This window comes from Electrophorus electricus, chromosome 10 (assembly GCF_013358815.1).
Source record: "Electrophorus electricus isolate fEleEle1 chromosome 10, fEleEle1.pri, whole genome shotgun sequence".
Taxonomy (NCBI): Eukaryota; Metazoa; Chordata; class Actinopteri; order Gymnotiformes; family Gymnotidae; genus Electrophorus; species Electrophorus electricus.
The window spans coordinates 20,858,526-20,871,203 of NC_049544.1; the positions used below are offsets into that span (position 1 = coordinate 20,858,526).

At 47.3% G+C, this 12,678-nt stretch overlaps 1 protein-coding gene across 10 annotated transcripts in view; it reads left to right on the top strand.

Moving 5' to 3' along the window:
• Positions 1 to 12,678, top strand: part of LOC113587060 (protein MTSS 1-like) — a 45,304-nt gene that overhangs the window by 3,019 nt on the left and 29,607 nt on the right. For all 10 annotated transcript variants that reach the window (XM_035530705.1, XM_027025559.2, XM_035530710.1 and 7 more), the window contains exons 2-3: positions 240 to 301; positions 3,584 to 3,657. In XM_035530705.1, the coding sequence (XP_035386598.1) occupies positions 240 to 301; positions 3,584 to 3,657 (136 nt within the window). The remainder of the gene's footprint in view (positions 1 to 239; positions 302 to 3,583; positions 3,658 to 12,678) is intronic.

Below are 12,678 nucleotides of genomic sequence, written 5' to 3' on the forward strand. Positions count from 1 at the left end.
AATTTGATGATTCTGTTTTAAGCCCAGTTTTCTCTTCATGGTTAGTCTGTTCTAGTTCCCACAATCTAGGTCTCTCTTATCTCATGCTGGCTACCAACCAGGGAGGCTGAGGGCCAGAGCATGTCCTCCTCAGAACATGTAGCCATTCCCCATGTCCCTTCTTGCAGCCAATGGCATGGAGGTGTTCTTACCCATTCAGCACTTCCACTGACTGAGTGGCTTTGTTTGTGTCTCCACAGGCCAGTTATCCAGTGTGGGAAGACTTCATCAGCAAAGCAGGAAAGCTGCAGTGTCAGCTCAGGTAAGCTGCGTCCGATCACAGCCACTGATATCACCTTCACGACCTTGTCTGCACTGTTTCGGTAGCCGGCCTTTTGCGGTGAACGCCTTGGTATGGATATGGGGTGAGAGCAGAGGTGCCTGGTCTCAGGTCAGTGCAGAGGACAGAGTGCCTGCTGAGATGGTGAGAAGCAGATGTCCTGTCACTGTTCTCTGCCACCTGTCGTAGACAAGAGAGCATCTTACAATCTGCCAGTCGTGACAGGGTAGTGCTGGTTCATTTTCATGTAATTTAAATAGATTGTCGTACGTTGCGCAGGCTTGCGCTGTCTTACTGAAGCATTATTAAGTTACATCAGGGAGCAACAAAAACCACTGAGTTCCTGTGGATTGCAGGTATGCGTCTTAATAGAACCCTTCATAGAGGCCTGTAAGGCTGCATTATATAGACAAGGCGTTAGATGTGATGATATTGACTAAATATACACTTGTGATGCCTTGCAAAATCTTAAAAGTCCTTGGACAAACCACTGATCAGACATGGTTAATACCCAGCCTGCATTGTTAGTTGACTGGAGAATGGCATGATTCATCAACACACCCACAAAAGGTTAATCTGGAATAAAAGTCAGCAGGCTCATGGCATGCAACATGCAAATTACTTTGCATGTAGCCTTCTCTAATAATAGATTTGCAAAGACTAGTATCGCAATATCAAGCAACAGCCGATATAGTGAGGACAGTATTACACCATCACAGTAATTCACTTCAGCAGTGAAGGAAACACAAGCAGAGTTTGAGATGTGACGAGCCTTTCAGCCCCTCTTCACCAGCAGTCTACAGCTGAGTGCTACGTTTTTTTGGGAATTTGATACTGGTTTAGGCATGTTAATGAGTGTCCCTCAACAGTATTCTGACTCAGCCCAAGATTAAATACCTTCAAAGCAGGGGCATTGTTGGAAACTGCCACGATTGCTTACTGCGTTAACAGCTCACGAAAGCAGTCATGATTGTATTATTTTTTTGAGCTACCTGATCTCTAAAACGTAATCCATCCTGAAATGGAAGATCTGACACATGCGGCTTAGTCATCGTCCCAGCAAGTGTCACGCCAGCCCGCCCACGCAGTGGTCACATCTGGACTTGTAGCGAGGTGTTTGATGGGCCTTTTGGCACATGGCCCCGCCCCCAGCCCTATCCTCTGCCTCCTCTCATATGACTTGTAGTGAGACATTTGATGGGCATTTTGGCCTATCCGCTACCACCGCCCACCCCCCGCCTCCTCTCATTTGACTCTCGATGAGTTTGTACAAGGAGTGGCCAGCACACACTCCCCGTGCGAGCAGGTCTGTTTGATCAGTGTGGATCAGTAGGAGCGTGAAGGACATATTTGCGACAGTCGTGATAGCGTTATCCTGGTAGCTGTGATAAAACCTCTGTCATATTGTCAGAAACTGAGGCCAAAACCACATTTGTGCTTTAACAAGCTGCCTAATCTACAGAGCCAGTGTTGTTGTTGTTTTATCTAAGAAGTAACAAAGATATGAAACATGCCTCTGACTCTCTGCTGCTGAGGCAGGTCTGGGGCAGAAGCGTGAATTTTTGGTCTTGTTACTTTCTTGGCTGGTCTTTAGCTGCAGTTGCACGATGGGAAGGGGTTAGTGCCATGCACCGTACAAGTGCTCTCTAATTTGTTCTGCATCTCTGCTTTCAAAGGAGCCAAGATGTTTCTGCCATAAGATTACAGCTCTTTCACTTATCAAGCTTCTCTTCTTGTATGATCTTAACCAGCATGATCCAGATTGTGCCCTGGTTTCGTTTTGGGTTTTTTTGTTGTTGTTTTTTTTTTCCCCCCTGTCCCAATGACCTACAGTACAGCTGCTTCAGGTCCTTGCTGCTTTTTTTTTGGGGGGGGGGGGGTGGCTTTATTTAATTCTTACTTCAAGTTTGACTTGTTCTGTGTTTGCCTGACAGGCCAGGTTCACATTTGTTTTAAAACAATGGGCCCTCTGTGCGACTCGGCTCCAAATCGGCTTGCATGTTTTAATGAGCCCGTGTTGTTTCTGAGCGGGAGGCTTCGAGGACTGCGCAGGTGAATATGTTGACTGAGACCTGGATGATCAGGCCATGGCTCAGGCCTCTTGGCTTCTTGCTTGATCTAATAATAGAGAGAGAACTCAGTAGGAATATGTGCTTCCTTTGCATATCTTACGATGTGGGTGCTGGTCTGTGTGTGTGTGTCTCTGTGCACGTGTGTGTGCGTGTTTGTCTCTGTGTTTGCTTTCGCTGAAGGAAGCGTGCTGAATGTCAGGTCGTCTCGTTGAGCGTGGAGGCCTTTTGAATGACACTAGGTTGATTGGAAACCTGCTGGTTGTGTTATACTGTAGGTGGGGTTGGGAAACTTGGTATCAATAACAAGCCTCAGGATGGAACATTGTTCGAGCCAAGAAAGAAAAGATATAGGCCCAGGGGCCTGGATAAAAGAACAGGGAGCACAGCAAAACAAGACCAGATCAAGCACAGAGATGTGGAGCTGATGTTGAAACTGGCTGTTGATTTTGTGGGTGCACTGCTTGTTCCATCCTGCCAGCATTTTCACCTTCAGCTCTGTGTTCGCTCTTAATCTCACACAAGCCACTGTTTGTGGAGCAGGCATGAAGTTGTCAGACGGCAGCAGAGCACGATGCACGGCACCCCTCTTTGCTAGAGAAAGGAGTGAATGAGTGTGAGTGGTCACAAGTGTGTGTGTGTGTGAATGTGCATGAGAGTGAGTCTGCGTGTGAGTCAACGAATCTGATTCCGCCGGCCTTGGCTCACGCTCCAGCTCTCCATGAGAGCCCTCGGCGTGTGTCACATGACCCTGCCGCCATGGATACATGATTAGATTTCACGTACTGTTTCATAGCTGGCACGGCATGTGACCTGCACAGGAGAGATTCCTGTAGTACCGTTCCTTTCCTGGATGTTTCTCTTCCGGCCCCTTTGTTTTCCCTTTTATTTTCCCTGTCCTCCATATCAGTCCTGCTGGTGGGTCGGCGGAGATGTTATGGGCTACAGGAGGTCATAACAGGCTCTTTTGGCAGCAGAGAGACAGCCACAACACAAAGGAACGTGGCATTAAGAATGGCCATTTAAAAAAATGAATGGCCTTCAAGTAATGATTTACTTGTGCATAAATGAGCAGATGCACTGGCATGTGCGTGCGTGTGTGTGTGTGCACACGTGAGTTTTACATTTTTTTCAGTGAGTTTGTGAATAACTACGTAATGCTTGACCTGTTGTTCTTGTTTGTGCTCATTTCTAGGACGACGGCGGTGGCGGTGGCCACGTTCCTGGATGCCTTTCAGAAAGTGGCTGACTTGGCCACAAGCACGAAAGGTAAGCAGCCAACCGGGTGGGTGGGCGCATGGAGCGGAAAGGGCAGGATAATGAAGAGGAATGGGCGGAGTTTATGCCTGAGGGAACATGGGAGGGATTCCTAAAACAGGACGGAGGAGAGAGGAGAGCCCTGTCCACGCAGCCATGCAGAATTAAGAGGTTAAGGAAAAGGTTAATATTTACAGTGAATGTGCTGAGGAATGGGCTGCTGTGGGGTGGCGGGGCTGATGACAGGCCACGCCCATGCTTGTGGCCCAGAAGGTGTGGCCCACCCCCGCAGGATGCTGTTTTGGAGGCCTCCGGAGCCGAGCGGGAGCAAACGGAGGCCCACCTCTGACGGTCGCGTTCCGACCGCACTGGCCCCATGCCTCCCCTCCTGGGAGGGACGTCTCGCATGACCCCACACATGACAGGTGGTGCACATGGAGCTCGGCAGCGGCCCGTTTTTAGAATCGCGCGCCCACACCTCTCATGTTTAGGGATGGGGATGTAGTCCATAAGTGCTCCCCACCACATGGAATGGGAAACCGCCTCACAGGGGACCCTGGGTGCAGCACTCCGCCCTAATGCTGCCTCTGAGAGCAGTGTGGTTTTATGTGGTGAAAATCCCAAAGGCCTTTAGGACTAATGAAAAGGGGGTGAAATTCTAATTGTATAGTCTACCACATCATTTTAGAGCTTAATGATGTGTAGCAGTTACTCCAGTGTCCTCTCTCGCCCTCTCTTTTTCTCTCTCCCTCCTTCATTCTGTCCTGCTTTTTCTCTTGCCTTCTCTCTCTCTCTCGCTCTCTCTCAGGCCCCACTGTTTTTAGTTTATAATTTAAAGCACATAATCTGATGTCATCCAAGCAGAGAGTTCAGATAGCAGCTTTAATGGCATCCATGTGCCTGTGCAAATGGTAGTAATTACGTGACAGACATTAAGTCCCTTATCAAACAGGTTCTGCTTGGTCATTAGTGTGAACTGTTTGTGCTGGAAGCAGTGTGTCCATCCATCCAAAAAAATTGCCTTCATTACTGTTAACCCAGGAAGTGTATGGGAAACATCATTAAAATCACTCGCCTATCGCATAGAATTTTCCCGTTTGCAAGTAATGTCCTCTCTGGATTAAGCGACATAAGTGCTGTCCGGTGCAGCTGGAATGGATTCTCTTGCTTGTTGTGGTATAATTTAAGCATGGAGGGTGTCTGGCTAAAAGTCAACCAGAAAAGTGCTTTTGTGGGACTCTTCCGTGTAGACTCTTTGTATGTAAGCTACTTTTCTTTTCTTTTCTTTTTTTTTTTTGGAGGGAGTGGGATGGTTGGGTATTTTTATTCATTTATTGTGGCCCTCATAGAGGGACAGCTGAGACTCATTTGAAGTTTTCTGCTTCCGTGATCATGGGACACGTGTGCTAGATAAAAATAAAAAACTAAACAAGGTTTGCAAAGTGCCTTCAAACAGATTTCTGTAGTTGCATTTCTGTAGCTCTGATTTCTGTAGTTGGATTCCTCAACCCCCCCCCCACCCCCAATTCTTGTTTTCTTTTTTGTTTTTTTTCTCTCTCTCTCTCTCTCTCTGTGTCTTTCATACACACATACATACAGGCTGTTTTTGTTGACAACTCAGCATGCAGCAAACCACTGATGCATGATTGATGTATGATATGATGGAGCGCTTGGCATTGCTTTGCATCACATGGCCCAAACTGTGGCAAGTGAAGAAGTTTAAAGCAGCCAGAATTACCCAGACTCGACACACTCATGCACACATCTTCCTACTATTAGATCTTTCTATTTATTTTTTTTTTAATTGTTTGGCCCCATCTTTACTGAGGAATGATGTTTTTTTTGTCGTTTCACTCCAGATTTGTCAATAGTTCTTTGAGTGGTGGCTCAGGTATTGTATTGTCATGTCTTGACTCAGGTTCTGTTAATTGGCTGTAACGTTGTAGCTGGGTCTCTTCTTTCTTCTTCCTGTTGTCACTTTTGTCACCATGTTCTGTGTCCTTTTGTGTCTTCTGTCCACCTTTGGCAGTCCCCTGTACAATATCTGTGACTGGGTTCAGGTACAGCATAGCCAGGTTGGGGGGGGATTACAACCTCCCTGCTGCAAATCTCCAGGGCATGCAGGAGTCACCATGGCAACCAGAGTGTGTGTGTGTGTGTGTGTGTGTGTGGGTGTGTGTGTGGGGGTGTGTGGGTGTGGAAACATGTTTTGCTGTTGTGGTTGAGGCTTAAATAATTGATTTTTCTCTGAAGTACTTTACATGTGACTGTCAGTATCCAGGCCACATTTATGCCTAGATACTTCTCCGCTGGTGTTTAGACTCCGTGAGGATCAGAGAAGAGTTCTTGATTTATTTAACACCCCCACCTCCCTCCACCCTGTCTACTCTAGGGGCTGCTGCGTCTTCTATGCTGCCTTTCACGTGTTGTGGCATGCACTCATATCCTGTGAAACACTCACTCTGCACGCGTGCGGCGGGCACATGGATGTCCTCCCAGCTCTGAGACAGAATGCCTTTAGAAGCAGAAACACCGCGGTGTCTGCCCGAGCTCCTCTCCTCTCCTCTCCTCTCCTCTGTTGGCTCCCCTCTCCCTCTCCCCACCACTCCTCTTTTTTCCATTCAAACCTGAAATCCTCCTACTGTAGTGCCTCCCGAGAGCAGCCAGATTTTGTCATAGCTGACGTGTGCGTGCGAGTGAGAAGAGCACCCAAAAAAAGAACAGGAGGGGAAAAAAACCAAATAAAACAACCATTCAAGTGTGGGGCTTGTGCTGTTGCCATGGCAAGAATGCTTTTTGTTTTGTTTTTTTTTCCTCAAAAAACAAGAGCTATAGCTAGTTTAGCTAGATCTCTTCACTTTCATCTGTACAGTAAGAAGATTATGAATGAGGTAGGGGGTGACTCATGGGGCAGGTGTTATGGAAGGTGCCAGCAAGTCACGGCCATTCAGGCGGCACACACGCACACAAAAAACTATAAAACTAATCTATGTAGCCATACTCCTCTCAGTACCATGTGCAGTTACCGATGATTAATGATGGTAATTAATTTTTATATAAATAATTGATTAAGTGATCAGCTGGAGCCTTATTCTGTGATTTTTGTGCTTGCATTTGCGATGACTGTCGTAAGGTTTCTGAGGGTGGGCGGTATAGAGTGAAGCCGGATGCTGGGAGGTGTCATGTGACATGGAGAAGCATCCAAGCTATTTTTCCATTGGGTCATGTTGCATATGAAGTGTTGTGCCCACATGATGCCATCCACCAGGTCTGTTTACACATATCCTGCGTGCCAGCCCATGAAGCCTGTTTAATGCCGTTAGCTCTCTGCCAGAGTCAGCCGGTGAGGGAAGCGAATCACGCTGCAACGCTGAGTTTCACTCCCTGTCGTAAATACTTGTACGCTCACGTGGTCAATTCGTACTGTGTGCTTTCAATCACGTAAGGCTCCAGGAGTCAATGACATGGCACCATTACAAATTGGCACCAGTACTTGCGGATTTAACTTAATTTTAAAAGTGTTGGTAATAGTCGGAAACAAATGTTTGCTTTTATGGCCAGAACCATAATTCTGGTTGGATGTTTTAACTCCAGTGCTTCCTGACGAGAAAGTCGCGAAGTGTTTTGATGAACAGAGCAAGACGCACTGTTGGTAATGCACTGTTCTCTGTGTGGACTAGGTTGCAACCCGTTGCGTGTGTGTATTGCTGCACATTGCAGAGCCAGCCTGTAATCTCTATGGCATGGGGGGAAGGGGGGGGGACTCGGGTGTTGCCAGGGACATAAAATTTGCGATGTTTCTCCAGGCCTCCGAGCCTGTGGTTGGCAGGCCTGAGTGTTGATTAACCCCATGCTGTAGTCTGCACTAATGCCATCTCCACTGCCTGCCGGGCGGTGGCGGGGCGGTGCAGCTTCATGTGTGACGGAGCCTGTGACGTCTTGCCTGCTGTCGTTCGCACCCACCCTTCACAACTGTGCTGGGTTACAGAGGCTTGCCGGTTTTATGGTTTTAACTGTAGTGCTCATCTACTTTCATCCAGTCACTCATCGTAGAGCAGAGCCATCCAAGTCCTTCATTCTCTCTGCAGGAATTCCTTTTTCTCCAGACAACCAGTTCTTCAGTTCTTTGTCTTCTTCTCTTTCTTTGTGCCACTCCCTTCTCTTGCTCGGCTTGTTCGCTGCAAGGTTATTAATTATTTAAGTAGGTTTTTTTTTCTGATTTGATTTAAATTATTCAGTGGTTTACTGAATATAAAGAAAAGCTTCTGTTTTTGTCAGAACTTTTGGCTTGTCCCAGATTATTTTGACATTTTAACATTTAATCTTCTGTTCTAAACCTTCTCAGAACAGAGATGTACACAAACAGCATATAGTTAAAGGCCAGGCAAAAAAGACAAAATAAGAGTCCCATTCTCTCTTTCTGTATGAGGCCGCGTCATTTTTTCGTAGATGCTGATTGCTGTCATATCCTCCCCCCCCGACCCCACCCCACCCCACAGATGTAGAATTGCTCCTTGTGGGTAGCTGAATGGACTTGTGTGGGTATCTGCACAAACGCTTTGGCTTTATTTTGCTCTGCCGCAGATCTTGGGCTGGGCCGCACGACCTGCTCTATCGGCCAAACACTCGGGCCATTGTGCGTGGCCTCGGTCTGGGCCGTGGTGATTGAGTTCATAGGCTGTGGCCCACCAAGCAAGCAGGGGTGAATTCATGGCATCGGACTGAGCTGAAGACCAAGCATGCTGACTGAGTCTTGTTCAATGGGACCCAGTCTTCAACCACAGGGAGAAAAAGCCCTGGAGTCTTGGCTGTGAACTAGGGCATGTGTAGGGGGTGGGGTGGAGAAATAGGACAGAACCGTGTTGTCCTGAGAACACTCGACTGCGAGCACCCCGTTGCAGGCAGGATGGAAAGAATCCCGCCATGAAGATACCCTGCAGTAGCACACCACAGATTCTTTGAGTTTTCCTGAACCCAAGCTTGGTCTCTCTCTCTCTCTCTCTAGGAAAGTTTGTGGATTGACTGCTAAAATTGGAATCACTAGGATCCTATAAAAGCATCTTTGCTCAAAAATGTTTTTTGATTTTTATAAATTTTAAAACATTTTATTTGACTTTGTGCACTGAATGGCCTTCTAAGCACAGGGGGAGCCAGTCCTAGATTATAGATCTTTCTCTGCAGTGCATGTGGACACATTCTTCATTCCCACAGTGAACTTGGACCACTGGCAGTATTTATTGTATACTTTGCTTTAGACATCTCTTCAAGCTGAGGCCTCCTGTATTTGCATTATGGTTACTTGAAGACCCTCAAGGGAAGAGCGTTGAATGTCAGATCGGGAAGATTTGCCGTTTCGTTCCACGTTGCGGCTCTTCGCTGGGATAAGGGGCGTCCCTTCCCTCTTTGCTGGGCTGTTTGTCACGTGAGCACTTGGGCTTCTCTTGTGCTGGCCCTTGACCCGCCGCTCACAGGAATAGGTCAGAGCGAGCTAGGGAAACCCACTCACCTCTCACCGCTTGACTCCGGCTTCGAACTGGCGAACACAGCTCGGTTTTGGATTTGGCTTTACTTTGGGTGCATACGGTCTGACCCGTTACTGACTCGGATGGTCCTGTGTCTTTGGCACAGCACCGGGCCCCTGCTGATCTCTGCTTTTCACATTCCTGAAAAAGACTCTAGTAGAAAAACCATTTAAAGGTGCTTTAAAAAAAAAAAAAAACGGTAGCCTACTTCTTCCTAAGGAAGTAAAGTGATTGTGATCTTCAGTGATCTTTCTAACCCTCTTGACGATTATTACCACCTGCTTCCCCTTTTGCTTTAGGCATAGAAAGTGTTTCCTTTGCTCCAGTTGGCTGTGTACGTTTCGTCTTCCGATGCTCCAGGAAGGCGGCTCACACACAAGTGCTTTTTAAAAACTCCATGAACTCCACTTATTCCGCTTTTGAGTCACTCCAAAGCAGCACTACAGTCACTCATCAGGCCTCTCTCTTCAGACATTTGTGAAGTGAAAGCAGCCTAACACTACCCCCCCCCCCCCCCCCCCAGTCCAGCAGTGCTCGTGTGCGCAGAGGTGGGGCTTGGATCACTTGGTTCTCAGTTTGGATGCATAATAGCTGGTTTTGTATATACAGAGATAAATAGATTCTGCTGGAATCTCAGATGACCTGTACCACCAGGGTTTTACAGTTCAATGTTAAGAGCTTAGCAGCATCTTCCCAGCACACTCAGGCGTGGTGGACAGGTCCTGACCGTATGTGTGGTCAGTCATAATTTAGCTGTTGATGAACTTGTAGGTCTCATGGCATTTTTGTTTGCTGGAAGCCTTCATCACAGTGAGCCTGTTGTCTCAGTAAACCATGTTTTGTTTTCTTCAGATGTTTTAGTGTAACGTGGTGATTGCAAATCAATGGTCTGGACCCACACGCAATGTGGTGAAGCTATCATCCAAATTCCACTTTCCCCCTCACACACACACACACACACACACACACACACACACACACACACCCGAGGCCCACTGACACAGCCATCTGAACACAACTCTCTTCAACATGGCCAGCCTTCGCCGTGTGTGTGTGGGATTCAGAGCTTGGGTGAGCTGAGGCACCCCGCGGCCACGACAGAAGCCTTCGCATGCCATTCCCGCGAGCAAGACATAGCATCCGCACAATGTGCCTCTCGGCTACAAATATCACATACAAAACAAATGTATTAAATGACGCATCTTTTAGAGATCATGGTTCCCTTACCTGACTGCATTCTTTTCCCCATGTTCTGTTTACCAGTCAGAATGCAGGATTTGGGCCGGGGGAGCGGAAGGGCAGGGGCAGTTGTTGGGGTGTGGTTTGTATAGGGCTTCTGATAGTGTAATGATTGGGGGTTTTTTAGCCCTCAGTGAAAGGTAAGTTCTCTCTTCCTTTTCCCTTATTTTCCTTATGTGTTGTGGTTTATGGAACTACTACAGAAGCCGTTTGTAAGCGCTCCTAATTGTGAGGGTAATGAATAACCTTTAACGCTGGTAGAAGCTGGAACCCAGGTCTAACCCTAGACGAACTCAGCAGTTCCTAATTGAACACCGCCCACTTGGAACTTGGAGGTGAAATGAGGTGTCCATTGGCCTGCCAGTGAGCTCGCACCCATCTGGAGTTCTTTTTATAAGGGTAGCCATGTGGGTGTGAGGATAATGAGTAACTCTTTACACTGGTAGACTAGACGAACCCAGCCATTCATGTGTTTGTGCTTACCGTGAGCCAATCAGTTGCTGGGCCCTCTTGCTCACCTCTGTTGGACTTTGACCCTGTCTGGCATTACCCGTTGTTCTGTTTTCACTCTGTCTGCTCCTCATCACATGACGTTGTATCTAATGCCGATCTACTCACCTCTGTAAATCGAGTGAACGTTCTGTTTCTGTGTGAGGTTAGATGTCGGTGCCCCACAGTTCACCCAGAACTCTGAGCTGTGTGTTATTCTTTCAGAAAGACCCTGGTGAGAAGCAGGTGTGTGCAGACAGCCTTTTACCCTCTCACCCTCTCACCCTCCCACAGTAGAAACCAAGCTTTTCCCCGTCACAGCACACAAAGCCACTTGAGTATTTCCCTCCAGGATAATTTCAAGTGAACAAGCTAAAATGATTGGGGAGTTCATGATAGTCACCCGTAACCTGAAACAGATTAAGGTGTTCTTGTTCCAGGCCGTTGGCTTGCAGCCAAGCTCAGTCTGAGCCGTTAGGTGCTAGCTCCTTCCCTTCTCTGCGCTGCTTAAAAGGCCTAATAACTGGCTGCAGTGCTGAAAACTTTGGCAGCGCGACTGCCGCCGTGAGCGACAGGTTGGGGAATCTGTCAGACGTGAGGTCACGTGAGTGGCGGGGAGTAAGGGTGGCCATGCAGCTTCCCACGTGACTTGGCCCACACGTATAATAAATCTTTATTTGTACAGCGCTTCTCTACAATGAGTCACAAAGTGCTTCACAATACAAATAAAATGCACACAATTTGCTCCCGCTGACTGTCAGCGCCTCTGTATCCATCATGGGCGACTGGGTCAAGCAGTTAGCGGTTTTAATACAAGCGTGTATCCACAAAATGAGCAATTAAGTGTTTGATAGTGAAGGTCACAGAGTGACCTGTGGCCTGATTATTGACGAATCAGGGTGTTTGTGTGTTCAATACGTGGGCAGACACATACAGGCTGCTGTTTTCAGAGCAGAAACAGTCCAGATATGTAACGCAAAAATGCACATGGACAGCTTTACTGTGGTCTGGGACCACAGTAAAGTCTGGGACTCACACACGGTCTTCCCAGTAATGGAGCTGATTTGGACTTGTTGAAGTCTCACTGAATCTGCCATTTGATTACATTACCATGCTTTCTGTAATTTTGTGGTCATGCTGTGTAACTGGGACTGGTCCATAGTTGTGCTGGTCTTGAACTTTACCACTGAGCTCACCTAAATTGATTGATTGGTTGAAAAGCCGGTCGGAAAGAGAGACAGGCCGACTGAGGAACGTTGACCAGTAAATGTGCCTTGTTTGGGTGCGTGCTGAAGTATAATTTGGTGTAATGGTGTGGAGTGCTTACTGTATACAGCACATGGCACTGTTTCCACTTGACTACCAGCTGACTGGTCATCCAGTTTGCTGGAGAAGGTGTTACATTCTAGGCATAGAGATTTAAGCTGTGTGTCTGGACACAACATTTCTCACCTGGTATTTCACATGAAACTATGTCCATAATGAGCACCTGACATTCTTATGGAAATTTCTACTTTAAATCAAAGTTGTCAGACTCTGTTTGGACTGTGTGTTTAAGAATTTGGTGCTGTTTTTTGTTTGTTTTTTAAACAAGTACCATTTCTACCATCATGTTTCATTTCATTCACGTTTCATGAGTTGTTCTTCCAAGGACACCATGTGTCAGGACTTGGCTGCAGGCTGTCGCTGGTGGGAGGTGGAGTGCAGAGAAGGCGGAGCTTAGGGAAGGCGGAGCTAAGGGCCAGAGTTCTTCCACTGCCTTCGCAGTGGGAGGATCATCTGC